At 46.1% G+C, this 23,881-nt stretch overlaps 1 protein-coding gene across 3 annotated transcripts; it reads right to left on the bottom strand.

The window, feature by feature from the left end:
- Positions 1-983: 983 nt before the first annotated feature.
- Positions 984-21,126, bottom strand: mlip (muscular LMNA-interacting protein). Of its 3 annotated transcripts, XM_060073066.1 has the most exons (12): positions 19,925-21,121; positions 16,282-16,412; positions 12,690-12,824; positions 10,327-12,066; positions 9,570-9,641; positions 8,681-8,752; positions 7,916-7,999; positions 7,642-7,707; positions 5,915-5,965; positions 5,430-5,486; positions 5,137-5,295; positions 984-1,440 (listed from the first exon to the last, which is right to left on the bottom strand). In XM_060073066.1, exons 3-12 carry the CDS (start codon positions 12,786-12,788, stop codon positions 1,234-1,236), a joined length of 2,607 nt encoding a protein of 868 aa, XP_059929049.1. In that variant the 5' UTR covers positions 12,789-12,824; positions 16,282-16,412; positions 19,925-21,121; the 3' UTR covers positions 984-1,233. The 3 variants fall into 3 exon arrangements, with proteins under 3 accessions (XP_059929049.1, XP_059929047.1, XP_059929048.1); XM_060073064.1 differs by lacking the exon at positions 16,282-16,412 and having other exon boundaries at positions 19,925-21,122; XM_060073065.1 differs by lacking the exons at positions 8,681-8,752; positions 16,282-16,412 and having other exon boundaries at positions 19,925-21,126.
- Between the last annotated feature and the right edge of the window lie 2,755 nt (positions 21,127-23,881).

The following is a 23,881-nucleotide window of genomic DNA, read 5'->3' as shown; positions in this document are numbered from 1 at the left end:
GTGACTGGTTGGTAGAGCTGAGCCAGCTCAGCTGTCCCAAACTCATTCAGCATCTGTCCTTTATCGTGCCCGTTCTCGAAGCTCAAGAATCAAGGACAAATATTGGAAATCAATTTTGTTCAACCAACTTTTGCCCTCAAAATGAAAGCCACTTCCTAATATCATCAGGGTCCCAATAGGGACGAGGAGTTCTGAGGAACAACAGACACGTCCCAATGCAGCCTGAAATCACACACGCACGCACGTACACACAGAAACACAAACGCACACGCGCACGAGTGTGTAACATCAAATGATAATCCATGTGTGCAACTTTCGACGCTGCGGAATAACCTCTTTCATTCTTGCATTCTCTTTGATGGTTTGTGTCCATCAATTTTAGACGTCTCCCACCCTCTTTGCACTTCCACTCTGTCCTATGTTGTATTATTCATGTGTGTTATGCGTTAACAAGCCACAAGTTCCCTGCTCCATCAAATTAGGGATTTCATTTTAGGTGTACACACACACAGGATTTCCTTAAGGGAAAATGATTTACAGCAACACAACAAGTTATATCTGAACTATCTCCAGTCAAATAGTCAAACAAATTGTCAAACCAATGTGCTCTCCTTACCTCTTTTCCATGACCTCGATGGAAATTAGTTCAAGCAAAGACGTTGAGCAAGGACAAATGCATTGCTCAGAGAATCCAAGTACACTTGGATCGCACAAAAGGCTTTGTGCGATCGCAGATGTACACACTTACCCTCCTGCCCACTCATACTCATATATACCGACATGCAGATAAGTAAGTCTTTATGAATACACCTGGTGAACCTTTCCGTAGCATTGGAACAGCTCTTATCATAGCTGCCACTTGGACACTTCAGGGTCATTCCATTCCATTAGAAAACAGAAGCAGAAAAGACAGCAGCCTCAGTCTGCTTTTCCCTCCATCCATTTGAATCATTCGAAACCGGTTGTTGTAGCAAAGAAAAATATATCTTTCAATTCATATTTTATTCATTGTTTGATGAATGCGAGTTTGCGTGGGGAACAGCGCGTCGACATACACCCATACGAAGCGCTGTTAACCTTTAACAGTGCCACCCATCTCCCTTCTGTGTTATTTCTCATCGGCACTTTATTCATAGAATTGTACTCAGTCACATATATAAGCAGCCTTGTCCCATAGGGGACGAAGAGGAGTAGTAGTCGAACATGTATAAACAGCCATTAATAATGTGTGTTTTAAATACGGGTGTCAAAAGCTTCCGGAAGCACTTCGGCCCGACTGAAAGTGGTCGAAGCACCCTGCCAGGATGCGGGTTTGACGGGAGGAGGACGGAGCTCCTCAGACTCTAGGATGAACAGGGCTGACGTCGACTTCGTTCCCACGTCTTCAAGGCTGCCCCCTTCACTCCGCGGTGGGCTTCTTGAACCCAAACCGCCGTCCTCCTGCATCTCTGACTGCAACGGAAATAGAAGAGTTTGAGATTAACTTGTTAAATATACGTCAGGTTATTGAGAAGTTAAACATGATTGTACATTGTATTCACATTCGGTAACACTCAACAAATATTCTTTACGGAAAACTTTTATTGAGGAAACCTTGATGGTGCCACTCTTGTGTTGATAATTTGTTAGTGAAACAAACGCAGTGGAACAAATTGGAGAGTTTCAGCTGTTTGATTCATTACAGGTTATTTTCTGTATTTAATTGAGGATATGAAAAAGCTTATGCAAGAGGAATGAGTTGGCTTGTGCAATATGTGGCAGGGGTGGCTCTCTGGCTCTGTTCTGTCACATTGGCACAGAACAAGACAAAACTTGTCAGAAAAACAATCAACAGGAGACATAATTATGATGAGTAGGGTTCATTTTATTGTGTGTGTGAGTGTGTTTGTGTGAGTGAGCGTGTGTGTGAGAGCGTGTGTGAGTTTGCGAGCATGTGTGTGCTTGTGCAAGTGGGTAATGGTGTCAGAGAGAGCTGCCTACATCACCACCATCACAGCTAACATCTCCTCTTATGGTTGATGATGTGAACGCAGCTCGCACAATGTGCGGTAACCCACTGAAGACGTAACCAGATACAAATGCGCAAGTGTGTGTTTGTGTGCATTCCGTGTGTGTGTGTGTGTGTGTGTGTGTGTGTGTGTGTGTGTGTGTGTGTGTGTGTGTGTGTGTGTGTGTGTGTGTGTGTGTGACAGCTCAGTGAGACTCCCTGCCGAATCCATGACAGCCCCGGTGCTTCTGTGAGGGCTGTGTGTAGCGCTAACACGCTAACACGCGGCGCGTGCGGTCACCTCAAGCGAACCTTTTGATCGCTGGCGTGTCGATGAGAGCGTTATTATGTTCACACGACTAGCTCTGCGTTCGTTTAAATCAGTGGATTGCAGCCGTCCCTCCGAGTGACAAGAATTCCCTGCACAATGAAAATGATTTAAATTGATCTCGTCGACTATGCAAATGTTTATCGATAATGTGTAACAAAATTAAAGGCACCCAGTGCAACTTTATGTAAACATTCAATGAAAAATAAACATTCAATTTCTAGTCTTTTTTACACGTAGTAAGTTTCAATAACTCCATACCATTACATATCGACATTCAAGGAGCAAAGATGAGACGTCGTTGTGTGGTGAGAACTGATAGAAAATCGTAAACAACAACAATCGCCGGTGGGGAGAAGCCATTTTTCCATTGACTGGAAGCCTGCTTTATTTATTGTAGGTTACAAAAAATAAAGAAAATGGCGGCATTGTTGTTGTTATCGATTTTGTATCAGTTCTCACCACACAACGACGTCTCATCTTTGCTGCTTGAATGTCGGTATGTAATGGTATGGAGTTATTGAAACTTACTACGTGTAAAAAAGACTAGAAATTGAATGTTTATTTTTAAGCCTCGAAAGTTGCACTGGGTGCCTTTAAAAAGGCCTCTGAAATGTAAGGAAAAAAAGTAACACCCTCCTAAAACAGATTTTAGGAATGTCTCTGTGTTATTAAGGAGTTGCCAAAACCAGAAGCATAGCCTACTTTATGTATTTGGGGGCTACAATAGCTTTGAATTATTCATTCAACACCGCATGCAGAATCTCACGTCTGGAGAAAAGATTCCGTTTCTGTATTCACTTAAATGTTAATGGAAGAGTTCAACTCATTCATGTTTTTTGAGCAGAGAGAAACAATGTTCTCGATCAGACGGCTGTTGACTTGCAGGAGCGACAGCTGTATGAATGAGTTAATGTGAGGCACAAGCTAGAAAATGCTTTCAGTGCCCGCATGGAAAGAGAGACATAAATGCAGACTAATTCGATATATTTACGCATTATATTTACATATATTTATAACTGCACTGCTGTATACTACTATATACTATATAGGGCTTCTGCGATGCAATTCCTGGAAATGTGAAACACCCAGTGGTGCAACATCTCGGTTGCTATCGTATTGTATTGATTTCAAAGACATTCCATTTGACAAATTGCTTCTTTCGTTCGGCGAGGTTGAACTTCGCTCCATTCGGATTGCATCTCAATTGCTACTGCACTTCGGGGGCGATGCCTTGATCTCTGAACACCTGGCGAGGCTTCTCCTCGATCCAGGAGAGATCGGGCTGGGAGGCACGTTGGGTCAGGGCCTAGGTGATGTGATCTGTTCTGCAGCAGGGAGGCCAGCTGTGACCGCTGTATCTCGGTTATGAGATGCAGACCAGTGCTGTGTTCTGATATCCATACTTCCATGAGTACACTTGAACATAGTACACTATTCGCACTTACTAAGTGCGAATAGTGATTTTCAGATTTCACTGTCATTCCAAATCAAACACTCCGTGGTGCACCGACCGGAAATTACAATTGCAACTGCCACCACGTCTCCTTCCCCGCAAAACCGTCGCATAGTAGTTATAAAAAGCTATTAAAACTACAAAATGACTCCATTAATGCAGGCTGTGTGGAAAATGCGCAGACATTGGCTCAGCCTGGCTCCGCCTCTTCCGCTATGTAGCTAAGATGGCTGCCGTTGAGTACGAAAAGTGTACGTCAATCAACACTCGCGGTTTGACCGTTTTGAGTACACCATCCGTGTCCTTTCAGTACACTTCTTTTCGCCCCGATCTTCGGCCCTACGCAGTGAGTGCGGATAGTATGGATATCGGAACACAGCAGGACTATCCCTTTATTAGTTTGAGCATAAAATTGTGAGCCTTAGCGATAGCTACGAAACAAAATGTTCACCAAAGTATTATATTGCCTGAAACGTTGTGAAAGGTTTTCCTTTTGGGACTTTGAGTTTGTCCCAGGAAGCGTGGGGAACAGGATGGAAATCCAGCACTGAAAACATGCAATTGAGTGATCAAGGGTTCAAGGCACCTGCTACACTCTAACCAAAGCAGTTTGTAGCGCTAAATAATAACAGGGTTTATTCATGTAAGCTCAGTGTTTGTACCGAGCCCCCCTGGGAATTTGCATTGTTGTCAACTCTCCGGGTATATTTTGACCCATTAAGTTTTGTTTCATTTGTTAACAAAAAAGCTTTAAAGAACCTTTTTGCATGACTAAATGGCCTTCTGCGTGCCGGGTTTTAGCCCTCCTGCTCCGTAGTGGATTCTTGAAAGCGTGCGTGGGAAGTGTTTACCCTTTGAGCTGTCCCCTTCCACCCATCCAGCTCTGCCTGCAGATGGGTTAGCCTTGCATAACTGCCTTTGTTCAACTAATATAACATTGCCTTTTATTATTTATTTCGCAGAGTTCATGCTTAAGGATTCACAAAAACACTACCATGAATGTTTAAATTATGCTAAGCAGTCAGGACTTTCCAGACACTTAGGGCCCTAAGACAAGCGGGGTAAAAAGTAATGTGCCCCGCTGTGCCCACCCTACTCCCCGGAGCGGACACGTCAAGAATATGTAACATGGGAACCATTTGCCGTTCTTCTTGAAAATCTGGAAACTGAGATAAGGTCAGACGAGACACAGAGAGTGACGAATGGAAAAGATTGGCAGACTGACGTCAAGATGCCGACATCAAGATGATCAGACTGTCAGAAAGACAGGTTAGAGAGAAGTCAGGCAGAGGCTGACAGACAGACAGACAGACAGACAGACAGACAGACAGACAGACAGACAGACAGACAGACAGACAGATTGACGGCCTGTGACTGACAGATCGTCCGCCCTACCGCAGAGCTTGGGGCTGCGGGTGTGTCCACCAGATAGCGTGCAAAGGGGTTGCATCGGTTTGCCCCGGCGCGGCCTTCCACTCGCGGCCTCGGAATGGCAATCATCGGTCGAATGACTCCAGGTTTAGTCTAGGAGAAATGAATACATGCATGAGGACTTGGAAGTAAGTTCAGAGGGTTGTTGTGGAGATTGCAGTACGCTGCTCGGGAAAACAGTGTGTTGACAGGGAGCAGAAATAAAAAATGTGAAATCGATTTGGCACCTGGGTTTCTGCCGGGATTCTTTCCAGGGATAATGGCGTTGGGCTCCTTACAGTTGCCTGAGGACACAAGGCGGGGTTTAACGGAACATAATGCCTTTTATAACGTCTCCCATGGCATTCGGTTACAATTGTCAGGGATAAATATTTACCCTGAATTGAATTACACATGTATCAAGAATGCTGTGTGAAAGACACTTTGCGATCTGCTCCTTGTTGGGGAGTCTCCAGAGACAACGAGACCCAGGGTGTCGTGTTATGGGATTTCTACGTGTGCAACAGCCTTCAATATTTACAGCTTGTATATTTAATAAACCCCCATAAAACAGAACACACTTTTCCGTTTAAAGTAAACCCATCTCAGTTTATACAAAAGGAGAATAAAACACAGAAAGTCATGAAATCACACCGTAACCAGAAGTACTTATTTCTATACTTTCAATAATTTCTATACTTGAAGCAAAACAAACAAAGGGCTTTAAACTTACATATTTAGTCTCTCGCCCCGTGGGCCTCCCTGTTGAGTTGAGCTGCGGTTGCTGAAAGACAGGAGACCGGGGAAGCCGACCACAGTGAATAAAGGTACGGCCACACTGAACGCGTAACGCGCGTTAGAGGCGTTGAAAATGGGCATCTTTGCATAGGGAACCATTGGTTTAGGAGCGTAGATGCTTTACACGCACTAAAGCAGCCCTAGTCACCTAAATAAGGCGAACTTTTGACGTGTCAAAGCGTGACCCTTAGCCGCGATAGCCAATCAGCGTTGAGCTTGACCCGATTTGTCACTGGCAGAGAGACGGAGGACGCACAGAAGCAGAAAAAACATGGACGAATAAGTCATCGTTTCAGTGTGTGCTGAAACGACGAGGAGGTGGTGAAACTCACCCAGCTGTGAGCGCCTACGGAGGATGTCATGCAGTAGAGCTTAGATATTCTGCCCGAGCCCGAGCCGACCCGCAGGAAGGGTCGGGCCGATGTTTCCCACCACTATCCTCGGGCCGGGCCTTTGATCGAGCGTTTGTGTTTTTTTTTTTAAATCATTGCTTTATTGGCCTAATCTGAGGAGAAATCTATGCCATAAACAGAAATATTATAGGCCTTTTTACACGGGTCTTCTCAGTGCCGTGGAACGCTCCGTTCACTTGCATGGGTAGTAGTCCGGTGACTTGTCTACCCCAGCTTCTTCGGTTGCTAAGCGACGTCAACGTCTTTGGCGGAATATTTCTCTGCTAATCAACACTCCGAATGCTGGTAACGAATACATTGTGAAAAGACACACCATGTGAAGTTATCGTATCGTGTAATAAGCGGGATAATGTATAGAACGTCGCCGGTCATTATCGAAAATAAGCCCCTTCAGGGCGAAGCAAGACACCTCCGCTGGGCGGGCTCATCTAGCGGCGTAGGCGCGAGAGGCGCGTTGAACCATTTTTGTGACACACAATGATCAGGCGTCAGCTTGGGCGTGTTACGGGCGTGTGGCCGCACCTTTGACCTAACATCCTCAACAACATCCTCAAAGCTCTTATGTACTTCAGGGTGGACGGAGCCTTGTTCAATCTCCTATCTCTACCTCAACGCTCGTGGTTGTGGTTCAATACTGACGGGGATAGCTAATGTATTATCTATCTGCTCTCCTTTTAGAATAATATAAACATTTACGCCTTCATCGAACAAGGACACATTGCACACACAAATAATATATACTTACATATTTCTAAATATTTATCTATATTTCTAAATATATATACCAACAAGGCCACACATAAAATAAACACAAGCCGTGTTCCATTAGAGTATAGTAACAATTTCAGCTTTGCCAAGTAATGGGTTTCATTCTGTTGCTAGTGCTGCAGGATGGCGATAATTCTGTCAGTTGCTATGAAGCCCATCACGCAGAAAATGCCATTCCTGGGAGATGTGTATTGATGTTCATCATTTCCTTTTGCATTGCATTATACATCAAGAACAAACAAACAAATAAATATGAATCCAATACATTTTTCTTTTTCTCAATCATTTATAATTGGTGCTCTTCTGTATAATTATATTTTTAATTGTTACATTGTGTTTACTGCCAATGGAGCTCTTTCGCATACCATCAATCTAACCATAATGTGCTCATTGCTGAGGTTGAAGGCTTATCCTATTATTTGATATTCCATTTACATAAATAAAGTGAATTTACATAAATTCAAAGTGTTGGATTCCGTACCTTCAGACCCGTGACCAGGTGGCTGGACTCTCCGGATGGCTGAGCTGAGAGCGAGGAGACCTTAGTCTAAAGGGTGAGGAAAATAAAACCATCAAAGGAGTCATTGTGAAGTGTACACCTTGTCAACACTTATCTCCTGCCACACAGGGACCACAATGGAAATAAGCCTTCTGTCTTTATTGTGTCAGCCTTGACTTTTTATGTATTTTAATGGTCAAATAAAATCAATCAATCAATCAATCATCCAGTGTTCTACCACGGGGAGCTCGCTCACTTTGGGTACGCCGTCTTCCAGTATCTTATCAATGACAGCGTACAGCTCCTCTGACTCCTGTCTGAGCTGGGCAGGGGAGCACATCTGGGCGGGAAGACGGGAGAGGACGGGGATGTCAGAGTGGAGAGAGCAGTCAGGCGAGGGCTCCTCCAGCTCTGGGAGTCTAGAACTGTCTGTGTTTAGAGTCAAGTCGAATATAGCCCCTTAATCACAGTCGCTGTCTCACTGCCCCACATTATACGATACCAATCCCCCCCCCCCCCCTAACCGTAAACCCTCCAAAGGGCAAGGGGATGAAGACTCCTGCAAACCCAGAGGGAAGACACTTTGAGATGGGAGGAACACAGGAGATATCAGGATTTTCCCTTCCAGGGACAGCGGCAAGAGCAATAAGTGGCAGGTTGTCAGACATACAATTGCAGAAAAAAAGGATCAGCAACGACAAAGAAAGGCCAAAAAATTGACGTGAACACTATTACAAATAATGACTACAATCGGTTGTAACGTATTTAGCATTAAATATTAGTAACAAGGACGATTTAGTCATTTCAGACGCTTTTATCAAAGGGGACTTCCAGTGAACTCAGCTACATGTGGAACAGGGATTAGGGAATCTTACTCCAGGCGAATGAGCTCATTGGGGATCTGAGAGCTTGCCCAGCGGGGAGTCCCCAACACCCGGGGCCATGACACTCTCCTACCCGCCTCCATTAAGTAATGGAGGGTTGCTAATGTGATGATTGAGCACGGCGCTCCAGGAATTACCTCAGCGTGTGGGTCGTCCACACCTCCAGCCCCAGTGGGGACGTCCTCCCCTTCCACCTCCTTGTCTATCACCTGTCGATGCAAAGCGTCAATTCAGACCCCGGGGAGTTCGTTACTATAGGAGGCTAGGTTGACGTGACGCTATGATGGAATGGTATTCAGTTATGTATGCCGTGCCCGCTCCACCCGACTCACAAACAGCTCCATCCACCAGGCAATCAGGAAGCTAAATTCTCTCCCCTCCTTTCTACCCCCCCAAAAAGAAGGGGAAATTGCTGCTATCTTACTGACTGTTCTTTCTTTTTGCACTTTTACCATTTGCACTGTTACCAATACCGTTACAAATATCTGTAATACTTACAGAACTTTGCTTCCATTACTGACTGCCGTTTTTGTACTGCCACAACTCAACTTAACTTATAAAGAAACTTCTGCTTCTCTTAGATTTTATGATTTTACTAATATCTATCTTTTTAATATTAGTAATGTCCTTATCTCTTATGCACTTCAATTTTTACTTTTAGTGTTGTCTTATCTGTTGTGCAAGTGCACTTTATCTATTCACCGTGGGATAGATAAGAAACGTCTTCTCGATTGCTTTGAATGTTACACATGAAGTAATTGACATTAAAGCTGACTTTGACTTTGATATAAAATGGCTGACTAATACCGAATCATACCGCTGTCGACCTAGAACAGCCCAAAGACCTTTCCCGGGGATAGGCCTTATAGTTAACTTTCTACTCGTTTATGAACCAAAACATCACATTAGGATACATTTACATACGATATTTAATAAAATCATAATAACCTAATTTATGTTTCAACATCCGAACACATATCTTTTAAATACTGTGGTACATATTAAAAAACAATGAGCTTAACTCACCTGCTGATCCAACAATAAGGTGTTGGTGGGGATGGCAGCCAGAGACTTGTAGCTTGACTTTATCTTGTGTGGCTGTGAATCACCAAGGAGACAGAAGGGATAAGATATCATTTGTGGGGCTTGGTGTTCTTTGAACTGAAACAGCGGCCTTGTTGGGGCGTCATGTCTATTTGGGGGTCAAACTGCAAGCAGCCACATCTATCAGCCCATTTTTATAAATAAAAATAAAAGAGAACAAGCAAGCTCACTGCAATCGACGTTCAAATTAGTGCTGGGTGTTTCTGTGGTGTGGGTAAATGAGCGGGTTGCTTCTGGTTCCCGTTTGAAGCTGGTGTTTGGGATTGCACAGTTCCAACAGTTTACCCCATGCCATAAAAAAGGGGCCGATGCTCTTTTCCCCCCACACGTCACACAGACCTTTTCAATTTGGGGTAATCATTTCAGACCTCTTCAGAAAGAACCTTCTACTTTGATTCTACTTTGATTCCAGTTCCCTTTTATAGTTTTTAGCTTTGTTGAAACGCCGCAAAACTTTAGCTTCAAGACCCTTGCTGAGCCAGGGACGCACACAGCCAACGTGTACCGCGGCGAAGGGAAATAGTTCAAGGGAACATTGATATGAAAAGGAATGAACGCGGGGTCTTTATCAAGATGGAGCAGATCACTCAAAACCTGTTAGAAACACACACAGAAGGGAGAGGGCGTCGACGCGGCCGGCAGACGTCATGCAGCCGGGCGAACACAAACAAATATCTACCTTCCTCTTATTTCCCTCCCTGTCGGTGCAGTCCGAGCCCCGGCTGCCCGGTCTGGGAGACGGCGTGGAGCGCAGCGAGGGCGACGGGCACGGGGACGGGCGGGGGGTGAGGTCGCGGGCCTGGGAGGCGGGCGAGGGCGAGAGGGTGAAGCGGTCGGGGGTGCAGCTGCGAGAGCCGTTGGGCGACGGCCATCCGGGGAAGACGACGGCAGCGCAGCGGGAAGGAGACAGGCAGGAGGAGGAGCGGGGGACGGGGGCGGGCGAGGTCACGTCCCTGGGGGAATCAACCGGGCCGAGCCCGGGGATGGAAGTGTTGCCCGGCGCCGGTGACTTTGTGGCGGGATACTTTGGCGGCTCGTGGGAGTGGGATTGTGTTTGAGAGGCGAAAGGCCGGTGTTGCTTCAAGCAGGACTGCAGAGATCGAGGTGGCGGAGAAATGCAATCAAGCCTGGCGGTGGCGGGCAGCGGCGGGGGACTGCACACCCGCCGAGCCGAGAGGTTCCCCGCGGCCGTTGTTTTGAGCGAGGGCTGTTTCTGTTCGGCTGGACTCGTTTGCCGGGGCTCGTCCGCAGACGACCCGGGGTCCGTCTGATTAGCCCCCCGCTTTGGGCCGGGGGAGCGGGCTCCGGAATAGCAACAGGGGCGTGACGGGGGCGGTCGTGTGGGCTCCGTCCCCTCATCAGGTCCGGCGGGATCAGCGCCGTTAGCCGGCCCGGCTCTGGGCCGGGGCGCCGCTGATTGCGGCGGAGGGACCCCCCGCTCCCCTCCTGTGGCCCGGAGCGCAGCGGGACCGGCCACCGGGCGGGAGAACACGGTCTGGAACACCGGCCGCTCGCCCGCGCGATAACTGCTCTCCGAGGCCGGCGTTTCCGCCGGGCGCGGTCCTGCGCCGCGGCCGTCGGGGAGGCGCACCGAGGGCAGGGCGGGCCGCTGCCTGAAGGAGTCCCAGTCCCAGCGGCTCTGCGTCGGGGGCTCTGCGTCGGGGGGGCCCGGCGGCGACGGGGACAGGGCGGCCCGGGGGGACACGGGGGGCAGGCGGGAGGCGGCCGAGCAGGCGGTGCAGGAGGCCAGCGTGATGTGGTTGATGGGCCAGCAGGGGGAGTAGGGCCGCTGCAGGGCGGGGGACAGCACGGGGAGACGGCCCTTCCTCAGGATGGCCGTGAGCAGGGACAGCCGGGTGAGGGGGGGCCGGTGGCGGCGGGGCGGTGGCGGCGGCGGGGAGCGGGCCCCCTCGGACTCGGCCAGGCTCTCGCAGGACGACTGGCAGGAGGCCCGGGGCAGGTGCAGCATGCTGGCGCCGCTGGCCAGGGCGTGCCGCCGCACCCGGAGCACGGTGGGGGTGAAGGCCCCCGACCGCGCCGAGGAGCAGGGCGAGACGGCGCGGCTCGGCGACAGCGGCGGCGACGCGGCGCCCGACAGCTGCATGGCCGACCAGCTCCGCTCGCGGTCCCAGCCGTCGGAGAGCAGCGACTCCCGGGAGGACGCCCGGCTGGAGAACAGGCTGGAGGCGTCGCTGGGGCTCTGCACCCTGAAGTCTGCCGCCGGCCTATTTGCGACGACACCCGAGCCGGACTCGGCACCGGCGCAGACGGCGTGACAGCGCTGCTGGGAAGGGCTCGGGTGTTTACCAACAACGGTCTCCATGGGAGCCGCTGGGCGACGGCGCGTGCTCTCAGCCGGCGGACTGAGCGGAGGTGAGGGGTGAGGGAGGGCCACGTGATCCGCCCAGCAGCGCATCGACTACAGGAGAGGGAGAGTTGGGGGGGAAGGAGAACATGATAGGCGGTGGACCAGTGCGCTCACTCACTGGGGAGCTCTGTGTCATTCCTCTGGAGAGCGCGCGGCATAAATCAAATAGAACAAACTGGGAGAAGACACTGATTAAAAGGAAAAAAAGATGAAGCCCTGGCGAAATAGGACTGGAGAGAGGGGAGAGGAGTTGACTCTGGCACTCGAGATCAAACAATATAGTGTCTCCAAAGCACTTGAAAGGAAAGGCCATACTTATAGAGCAAACTTATAAATAACAGCTAAAAATAAAGCCATTTCTATCCGTTTTAGACAGTCGGCTTCACAGATTCCTGACACCATATGCAGGACTACTTATGGATAGTGCATATAATTAGAAGGTTTTAAAGGTAACCTAGGTGACAGCCGTCAGGATTTCCCATCAATTGTCCAACGTCAAAGCCTTATTATATGTGTCAGGAATATAGCATAACAATACGATAGTGTACTGTACTATATATGTGTCACACACGTTCAATGTGCACAACACTAAACCCTTCATATTACAACATCCATCGACCTATATGAATCTGTCATCAAATCCAATATTAATAATTACTCCCAACTCAACTTACCCTGAAGTTTGTCCTTTCTTGCGCGGGGCTCTTAGCTCCTTCCTCCATTGCGGGATTCACATGAAATATTCCCGCTTTATATGTCCAAGCGTGCGACATGGCCTCCCGGATCCGTCGGCGGAAAACAGCTGAACTCTGACCAGGGAGAGAGAGAGAGAGAGAGAGAGAGAGAGAGAGAGAGAGGGAGAGGGAGAGGGAGAGAGAGAGAGAGAGAGAGAGAGAGAGAGAGAGAGAGAGAGAGTGAGGGGGGAAATGAGGCAAATGTTAACTGGTGGGAAGGTAACCTGAGCTAGCCCACACTGAACTCTCTGCCCAGAATTGACTTGTGACTTCCCCCCCTTCAGGGAAGCACCGTGACTCCCCCCCTCCCCCCTCCTCCCCTCCCCAGGAGTGTGTTAACTTTCCCTGGAGCACATGCTCACCACATAGGATTCGCACGCGCCAGCAGCACATGTGCTGCTGCTGGGATTAGCACGGCAGGGAAAGCCGCAGCCAAGCGGGTGTGACTGTTACATGGGACTGAACAACCTCGTCTGCATACAGTGCTATGTGTTTGACAAAATGACCTCCACACAGGTTTGAACTAGGTGGGATCTGTAGGGCATTGGTGATGAGCAGTGACCAAGGCAAAGTTAAAGTTGGAATTTAATATTGCTTGAAAGCTCAAGTGGGCCCCCGATTAACGCTGGTAAAATGACCGATGACAGTTTCAAGTATTCAAGTATTCTGATGTTAATATTATATAAGGTAATCATACCTTCTCGACAAACCCTTGCCTGTCCCTTAACTATTAGCATCCGTAATGACACATGTCTTACAAGGGAAGTTATGATCAGGTTTATCACCAGACTGACGTTTAATCCATCATTCACTCGATCGACAGGCATTATGCAATGAAAAGAATGAGCATGATTTACATTTTTGAATCTCTCTGTGCAAAGGATTCAACAGGCTGCTGGAAACATTCCTGCACATTTGTCAACCATACATTATGAAACTGAGCTTCCTGTCCCACCCCATCCCAAAGGTCCTCGACTAGATCGGGATCTGGGAACTTGGGAGGGCTGCGCAGTCCAGCACTGAGGCTTTTGGGGAACATGTGACAGAGGATGTTGTGCAAACAAAATATGTAGAGCTGCATAAAACCGCTCATGTCAATTGCAACGGGTCAACCCACTTGTGAGATGAACTCATTGGGCCCCCGTGGTTGTAAACAACTATATTTTGGACGCTTAAACGTCAACAAGAGAAAACAGAAGGGCTGAAGATGAGAGAGTGTGATTATTCGGTCAGGATATGATTAACCATCGCGTCTTGCCAAAGGCCTACTCGGATCGCTTGTAAATGATGCCCTATTTCTGACGTCCAATCTGACACTGATCGGACACTTAGGAACACTCTACAAATAGACATAAACTGCCCAGCCAACGAGATAGAAACATTAGCATTGACATACGCAACCTTGAGTCAACCTTACAGGCCATTGGCCATAAATGATGGATGTCAAGGAACACTTACTGCTCAAACGGCAGGGAAATTTAAAACGACATTCAACACATGATAAAGATTTCTATTCACTTCATCACAGACATTAATACCTCACGCCTCAATATTCAACATTCATTAGGAGGGGACTTCGGCTGGTTGTCAATTAAAGGTGCAGGACAACATGTCGGGAATCGAGAACATTGACCAGATACATTGGAAGAATAATTAATCAAATGATAACGTCCTCTTGTCTTTAAGAAATGAAAAGAAACTGTTTCCATGTAGTGTCTCATCTACTGTGTGTGGAAACGGTGAAATACGTTGTCGTGAACAAATCACTCAAATGCTTAAAGGGGTCATATTATGCCACCAGGTGTGAGTGTGATTAGCCTTTTAGCCTTCTGACATCACAAGTGGCCTAGTCCAGCTAGATGTGTGCTGGATAGATCAGTCTACCCAGCCTACCCAGTGGACCGGAGCAAACGTTGCTCATCTATCCGTCACACATCTAGGTGGACACGCCCCCTTGTGATGTCAGAAGGTGCCGATTTTCAAAACGGCTCGTAACGGCTAATCACACTCACACCTGGTGGTATTGATTCATCACCTTTAAATAGACCAGCCAGACAGAGGGAACAACAGGACACACAGGTGCGCAGAATCACGGTCGCACACGGTTCACGGTTCGGCGTTCAGTCGCTTCTCCAAACGTCACTTTAGCGTGCTAAACCAACAAGCCACCACGGTATCTGGAACACAGACCGGCGGCGGTTGCGGCCCCCTGCTGGGGAGACCTTTGAAGCCGCTCCCCAGGCACCCTGCTCCGAGTCGGCCTCATCGGTCGGTGACTGTAGCTGGGGGCGGTTCGACCGACGCCGTATTAAAGGCACCCAGTGCAACTTTCGAGGCTTAAAAATAAACATTCAATTTCTAGTCTTTTTTACACGGAGTAAGTTTCAATAACTCCATACCATTACATACCGACATTTAAGCAGCAAAGATGAGACGTCGTTGTGTGGTGAGAACTGATACAAAATCGATAACAACAACAATGCCGCCATTTTCTTTATTTTTTGTAACCTACAATAAATAAAGCAAGCTTCCAGTCAATGGAAAAATGGCTTCTCCCCACCGGCGATTGTTGTTGTTTACGATTTTCTATCAGTTCTCACCACACAACGACGTCTCATCTTTGCTCCTTGAATGTCGATATGTAATGGTATGGAGTTATTGAAACTTACTACGTGTAAAAAAGACTAGAAATTGAATGTTTATTTTTCATTGAATGTTTACATAAAGTTGCACTGGGTGCCTTTAAAGGCGTAAAAATAACCAGTCCCCGCAACATGGCACCGGATTACCATTTAGATTGAGTTTAATTGCTCAGCAACCTATACGCTATGTTAAAAGATCAAGTGGAGAACGGGATGATCTCAATCAGACGGTCTCAACGGGATGATTAAAATGATTACAGCATCTTGTTCGTTACCATCTGCAGCACACACTCTGATTTGATGATTTGTACCTTACGTAAACAGGGAACCACATCCTTATGAATAGCATGTAAATGTTTACACTTATTCTGAAATTACTCTTCAAATTCGTACTTATGTTACGAATATTTGAACCACGTGAACGCGCGCGCGCACGCACGCACGCACGCGCACGCACGCACACACACACACACACACACACACACACACACACACACACACACACACACACACACACACACACACACACACACACACACACACACACACACACACACACACACACACACACACACACACTATTTGGATGATAACTGCAATAGTAGAACCTACTGCGGACTGCTCTCAAACACACACACAGACACAGACACAGACACACACACACACACACACACACACACACACACACACACACACACACACACACACACACACACACACACACACACACAAACAAGGAAAGAACAGATACACAACCATTTAATAAATCTAAAACTAATGAAACATTTAATATTCTCATTAAGGGTTACAATTATGGGCAATGTTATTAGAATAACTGACCCGTAATTAAGGACGGCCTGTTAATTACATTCGTTATCTACATAATGTACCTTAATTTGGTCTGCTTGTAGTGCTCCAAGCTCTACACACGTCTCTGCATCAGTGATCACGCTTTTAATCTGTGTTCACTGCGTTCGCGGAAGACGAGAGATACTGAGCTTGATATAATTCCACCGGATACCTGAGAGAACAGAATGAAAGGTGTGTTAATTATACCTGTTCCTGTCAAGCACATTGAAGGAGAGAAATCAAGGGGGCTTTCACATCGCTGGGATTCATCAATTCAAAGATGAGGAAATTAACACTCCAGTGTCCATATTACCTTGATGGGTGAAGTTGTTTTTCTGCCTGATACATTCCCAAACACGTTTTGTTGGAGGAAAGTTTTCACAACCTTCCAGGTACGCCGATGGTCATGATCTCCTCCTTTATCATTTTATATTTCTTGGGAAAATGTCACACCCATGTGGAAACTCCAAGGGCCTCAAGTGATTCTTTGGAAGGGTTGTGCCTCTCATCCATATTAATAGACATGGGCCTTGGTTTGCCTATATTTATTGTTGCCGTGGTAATGACGGGAGGAGTTGTAATCTCTTGTTGATACTAATCATAGATGTAGTGAGATCATCTACCCAGCCAAGGCACACAGGAAGTTCCCCTAGGGATCAGTAGAAGCCATAGCAGTAGGCGATTGTTCCTGGACTTGATTGCTCACTATTAGCACAATGAAGATTTCTACGTCTCAATGGGTCGTTCTGAATAGGCTTCATTTGCAGAATCTGAGTTTCATTGCCAGTACGTTTTTACGTACTAGGATGCGCCATTAAGCATGACTATTGAATGAGTCATTCAGCAGATAGTTGCGTTGGGTGTATTCAGATGCAGGTCACTAAGCAGCAGGTAGGACGCGGAAGGGGTTCTGATATATCGGCTGGCCGTCAAACAACCTACGGCTCCTATGAATATAATAATAATAATAATAATACATTTAATTTAGAGGCGCCTTTCAAGACACCCAAGGTCACCTAAATATATACAAGCCACTGTCATGCCAAATTTGTACCGGCTGCCAAATTTGTACCGGGCGCGTCATCCATACGTAATCCATTCCAAACCTGCCTGGCAACAGATGATAACCACATATAACCACCTTATCAAGGGGGACTAGCGTATGAGTCTTACCCAGCATGTAACAACTGCTCAAGGATATGGAATAACACAGAAAAATAGTGAATAAATAAATAAAACCTGGACCGGGCCGTGGCAGGTGAAGAGTTGAGCAGGAGAAGCGCTCAGGAGAGAGGAGCGGGTTGTACATCAGACTACGAGGTCAATACAGCGAAGAAAGCGAATATATCTCCTGATCAATTGGGAAGACTTCCCAGAGCCGTGGTTTTCATGACCGGAGCTTCGCTGTCGAACTTCAAAGGAGAAGAATAATGGGGAAGATTAAGAAGAGATGAAGACGACGAAGAAGTAGAAGAAGTAGAAGGAGAAGAAGAAGAAGACGCAGAAGTAGAAGACGAAGAACTAGAAGAAGACGAAGTAGAAGGAGAAACAGAAGAAGAAACAGAAGAGGAAAACAGAAGAAGAAACAGAAGAAACAGAAGAAGAAGAAGAAGAAGAAGAAGAAATAGAAGGAGAAGCAGAAGAGGAAAACAGAAGAAGAAGAAGAAGAAGAATGAGAGAAAGTAGAAGGAGAAGAATAAGAAGACGAAGAAGTAGAAGGAACAGAAACAGAAGAAGAAACAGAAGTAGAAACAGAGGTAGAAGGGCAAGTGTCAGATGTGTGCTGACAGGTAAAAGACCCGACGGTGGTGGGCGAGCTCATTGGTATGCACCTTGGAGGTCGAGCCCCCAGCGAGGGCGTATTTTTAGACACCTCGTTGAAAGGGGCTGACTTTAATCTTGCTTTGCACAACCATCGCTGCAAACCGCAGATAAAGGAAAAAGTGAATAGAAGACGGAATTGGGGAGAGTGCTCTGGCTTTGGTCTGATTACCCCGCCCGCCCGCCCTCCCCAACCCCCATTCTGTCCCAGAACTTCTGCCGCCACCACCCTGTCCTCCACTTATATTTGTGTCGCACGGCAGCAGATCACGAGCTCTTAAGGTCAACACCGGCCTTTCCGGCCCGCCACCTTAAGTTTTCCGTTGAGCGTTTAATTGCCACAGGAGTTGGCGGGGTCATGTCGTACACCTCGACAGCCCCCCCCCCCCCCCCCCCCCCCCCCACCGTAGACCTCCTGGGGTGTATTTCCTCCTCTGGGCCTTTCCTCCCCCACACGTCACCCATGGGGAGGCTGAGGTGACTGGGTTATTGCTCTCGCTCTCTCTCTCTCTCTCTCTCTCTCTCTCTCTCTCTCCCCCTCTCTCTCTCTCGGTCTTTCCCTCCACCCTCTCTCTCTCTCTCTCTCTCTCTCTCTCTCTGTCTTTCCCTCCACCCTCTTTCCCTCCAACCTCTCTCTCTCCCTCTCTCTCTCCCACCCTCTAAATCACTGCGTGAGGCAAGACCACCCGTCTCACTCAGTGATTTAGGGGGTGGGGGTTTGCTGTGACTTTCCCCCCCCCCTCGCGTGTCACTCACGCGATTGTGATGTGACTCGGTTATTGCTTGTGTGCGCAAGGTCAATATACCCAGCTCTCTCTCGCCCTCTCTCTTTCTCTCTCTCTCTCTCTCGCCCTCTCTCTTTCTCTCTCTCTCTCTCTCTCTCTCTCTCTCCTTCTCTCTCTCGCTATCTCTGTCTCTCTCTCTACCCATAACTAGGGGGTGCACGCTGATTTTGGCAAATGTAGAATCAAATAAATGACAGAAATATTTTATTGTATTTTGATTCATGTTTCATAAAAAATATATTTTCCTGATAATGTATGGATGGATGTTTAAATTCCAATGTTTGAGTCCTGTGACGATCCCAGAGACACTGAATGTGCATAACTCTGCTGCCACGTCAGAACATCAACAACGTGGCGTGGCAGTGGTGGCACTAATGAAAGAGTTCAGTGGCAGACAAACACTACCCCTCCCTTCAGAGACGAGAGTCTGTGCAAATAGAACGGCCTCCGCCAGCTGTTCGCGCCAAAATAAAAGTGTGCTGCTGTGCATGTCCACATCAGAGAAGATTTCCGATAAAACGGAAAACCAAAATCCCTATTTACACACCGAAGACCAGGCCGAAGGCCTTTATTTAGTCCGATCAAATGTCCCTATGACGTCAAACGATGAAAAGCCCCAATATCAACACCGCTAATCTGTGTGTAGCTGTGAGGATATTATATTAAAGCGGCAAAGTGTAACATTGCACCTAGCTTGTAGCTTAAAATAACCTGGACATATCTGTAGTCATGCATAGACACACAGTTGCACAGCCAGTGAGATTGGATAAAACACTGTTACGGAGTCTTTTGAATACTGAGATTCTCCCTCCTGCAATCTAGGACGGGCTCAATCTTACAAATTGCGACTTTATGAGTTGTCACTTCGATTATATGAGCATGCATGGGATATAATGGAATTAGTAATGGTTTTGTTTGTGTGTGTGTGTGTGTGTGTGTGTGTGTGTGTGTGTGTGTGTGTGTGTGTGTGTGTGTGTGTGTGTGTGTGTGTGTGTGTGTGTGTGTGTGTGTGTTGTTGCGATTGGGGTACAGGACAAAAGAGAGGAGCTGTGTCGAACGCAGCTTGACACCATCTTACCTTTCCCAGACGCCCGTGTTGTGAGCTCTCCATTCCAGTCTCAAGTGGCTTTACATAACAGCTCCGGTGCATTCTCTGAGGAAGAACACTAACAAGTGTTTCTGCTACAATTGTCTTTAGGGATGAAGTAAAGAGTGAGTGGTGTTCCCTTTCATCTCAGATGTGTGTGGCGTGTAATCTAAAACTGGTCCGTTGTTGCCATTTGGCTGCCTTTTATAGCCACATAACGTCCAGAAATAGCCAGAGAACGTACGCAGCACTTTGGGGTAGTGATAACAATGTCCACACTGGTAGCAGGGTACACCACTATCACTTCCCTTGAGCCATTGCTTTGGTTTACTTCTTAAAGTCGGGACAAAATATATATATTCTCAGAACGTACCCAAAAGATGTTTTGCCATATTGTTGTTGTAGCACAGTGGTACGAACATTGTAATTCCACAGCTCTCCAAAGAGAATAACTTTGACATTATAGCATTTAGAGAAGAAAACAACATCAAGAACATGACAATGTGTGGATTACTAAGAATAGAAAATGTGTGCAACAATGCCACACACGTGTGCAATATGTATTTCTCTCAGGTAGGTGTTCAACACTGAGCATCACGGGATAATCAATTAAGTACATAGTCTTACTTTTTGGATTATCATACGAATTATGGTATAATTGCTTTTTGGTTGTTTTTTTTGCATATTAAACACAACTCAAATGACAGGGACGATTTCCCTTGTTATTCAGTGTTTTAATTGCTTCCAGGGTTGGATAATGTATGGTGCGGTAAACAGTGATAAGTTATGACAAGAAATCATAGAAGAACTTTTGAAAAATTCACAAACTTTTGGTTGTATCTATGCCCATCTAGCTCTCACTGTAAGACGGCAGATTATCTTCAGCGTACACCTGCAAATAACTCAAGCGTACCTTGAGCTCTCTCCTCTCGCCTTGAGTCTAATGCAACGTTAACGTTATTGCAGAGTGTTGTACTACTACCACTGGCTCTGCTGCTAGACCAGCTACCGTCTCATTAATATAGACAGTCTTTAATTAATGACTGAACGGACAAGATAACGTTAAATATTCATTTGAAAAGATAAGAATGTCCTCAGAATGATTAATAGGAGCCGGACACCTCGAGGCTGTTCCTTCGAGTCTTTCTGAACGATTACTGCAGAGAAAAAATAACATGTGAAATACGCTATTAATATTGAATAGTCAATAGGTATCACGCGATTGCGTGCTCCTGCGCACGAACGTTAATCTATTGAAGTGTGTTCCAGAGCACGATAGTCCGACTTTTTGCGTGTTACACAGAACGAAATGTAAACCAATGCATTCTGAATGGGAGTGTTCTAAGACAATTAACGTGCTCCACAAAACGGTATGAGAGAGAGAGAAAGAGAGAGAGGGAGGGACAGAGAGAGAGAGAGAGCGAGAGAGAGGCTTCAGAAAGGGTGTGCGCAGATAGTACAGTGCACCCTAGTTATGTTTATGCCAAAACCACAAATGCTATATTTAAGCAATAGATCACGACAGGCTGTGGTATGTGCTCATTATACCACTGTTAAGGGGCGTTGTCCGGCCCCGACGCGCAGCGGAGGGCCGGCGACCCCCTTCACAGTGGTATAATGAGCACATACCACTGACTGAAGTGAACTATTGCTTTTATACAACGGTTACTATTATGGCAAAACGAAAGTCATAGACACACTACATTTAAAAAGAAACCAAGAAAGTCAAAGTAGCCGTTTTATTAAAGAATACAAAAAAGTAGTCCCTCCTGGCTGCCGCTATGCATCGACGGTCGCTATGCAACACACTTTAGCGTCCCTCCGAGAGAAGGCTCCGATAGAGCGGTTCGCCGGCAATTTATCCTATGGAGCAGTTCACTCGCCGTGTGCCTAAGCTTTCGTTAGTCTCTCTCCATCGCCTTGCTCACTCCCGGAGTAACAACATTTACACCCTCTCCATCATCCAACATATGTTTTACTTTGTAACTGTTTCTACTTTCAGGCGCGGAGTGATATGCAAACTTTCACAAAATGATCGGGCGTCATAGCAGTTATGTATACGCTCATTATACAACAGTTGGGAACCAATCAGATCGCTGGATTTAGGTCCCCCGTTGTGTAAGTATATTTATACAGTGGTGGAGGTATCATATATATGAAAGAGGGCATTCAATTATACTATAATGATCAGAGGCCGAAGCCCTAAAGGAAGTGATGCAATAGGTGACTGAGGGTCAACAAAGAACCCCTTTTATCAAAGGGGGTCTCAAAGGACTCATACGCTTCAACACCGGCTGCAGCAGAAGTGTCGAGACGAAAGATGATAGACATTTATTTCATTCCATTGTTTCGTTGATATGCATTATTGAAAAGTTTCAAGCATATGGATTTAATGCAATATCCACAAACAGTTCAAAATGGTACCATGAAATGTCTTGTTTATTGTATTAACCAGTTAATTTCTCTTTTGTGAAAGTCACCAAAAGTCGAAAAAAGTTAAAATGCAAGGTCACAGGCTAACAGTGGAGCTGTGCTGGGAACCAGCAGCCAAGAGCTTCCATGGAAACTTTATACCCATGTTAAATAGATTTAGTTGGCAGTTCCTTTTCTGCCCATTTTTTAAACTTGTGGAAGCACTTTGCAGTACTGGGAGACACCATTTCTAACGGCAATGGAGCTAGATTCTAAAAATATCAAAAGATGCCCAAAGCAAATAGCTTTAACCCATAGTTGTGTTTTATCAAATTAAAAAATTTCAGAGTTTCATTGACCACAAATTGAGCAGAAATATTTTGCATACAAATCTTAAAAAAGTTTAACCACATTAAGAAAAATACATTTGTTAATTTTTTTTATTAGTGAAGCCACAAGTTTTGCACATTATCCAAACAGAATACCTGAAATGTTGATATTTCAGCCCTTTCGGGTTAAAACAAGAGAAAAGGACAACCTAACAAGAGTGAAAAGTTTGGGTTAGGTGACCTATAGTTCAAAGATGTCCCTGGTCAGGTAGACTAAATAAAAGTGTATTCCCAATTGCTCCAGGACATTCGTGTAATTTACTTGTGAGCTCTCCCTCAAGCCTAGAGAGACATCAGTGTTGAACCACCAACTGAAAGAGGGTATTTGCCATTAGTATGAGTGACAACATTTCATGGCTATTAATTTAGTTTTAGGCCATTATATTTAGCCGATTTGAATAGACTTTTCTAGCAGGTGAGGCTGTCAAAGAACTAAATATGGAGCAACTACAAAAAGTAAATTTGCAGCATGACCAAATTATACAAAAAGTATAGGAACTGTTCTAGCAGATATGTTTTAGAAGTCTCTTTTGATAGGCAGGGAATAATTGTCTTTGTCACCCTGTAGTCATGCCATCAAATCTGTTGGGCAAAGTACCGCTACTGATTAATCCAGTAGACTCACCAGTCAAGTCACCCTAGTTAGAAAATGGAAGAAACCCAGTTAGTCATGTTAATTATTCTGTTACAAATGAAGACTAATACTTTCCACATATTGCGATCCAAGTTACTGGCTGCAGTCTTGGATTTTATAGTTCTATATGAATAGATTCAATTTACTAAACTATTAATCATGCTTCAGAAGAATTAACCTTTCTTGGATGGCAGATCTACCACAAGCCTCCATTGCCACAACCTCCAGATGGCTTACGACCTACGGCAACTCCTCGACTACTGCAAGCCAACAAATTGTCTCTTGCACACCAGACACACATTTTGCTTTATTTTAGGTTTTCAAGCATCTTAAAATACCCAAATCATTGCTCCAATACACAAGTCAGCTAATGGCCTACAAGGAAATGCTGAAGCTAGTGTTAGTGATGGCGATAGAAATGGACAAGCTTGCGTGTACAAATATGCAACTAGAATTGCAAGGTTCACAGCCCAGTTGCATAAGTGGTCACAACCGTTGGATTGTAAGCAAGGG

Source organism: Gadus macrocephalus, chromosome 15, assembly GCF_031168955.1.
Source record: "Gadus macrocephalus chromosome 15, ASM3116895v1".
NCBI classification, from domain to species: domain Eukaryota; kingdom Metazoa; phylum Chordata; class Actinopteri; order Gadiformes; family Gadidae; genus Gadus; species Gadus macrocephalus.
Note: the sequence above shows the minus strand (reverse complement) of the source record. Positions and strands in the feature narration are given on the sequence as shown.

Coding starts and splice junctions, on each gene's coding strand:
- mlip (XM_060073064.1), bottom strand. CDS start 19,996: ATGCACCGGAGCTGTTATGTAAAGCCACTTGAGACTGGAATGGAGAGC. Junction 8,000..8,680: donor TGGACGACCCACACGCTGAG/GTAATTCCTGGA, acceptor CTTCCCGCCCAG/ATGTGCTCCCCTGCCCAGCT. Junction 7,708..7,915: donor TGGAAGACGGCGTACCCAAA/GTGAGCGAGCTC, acceptor CTCACCCTTTAG/ACTAAGGTCTCCTCGCTCTC.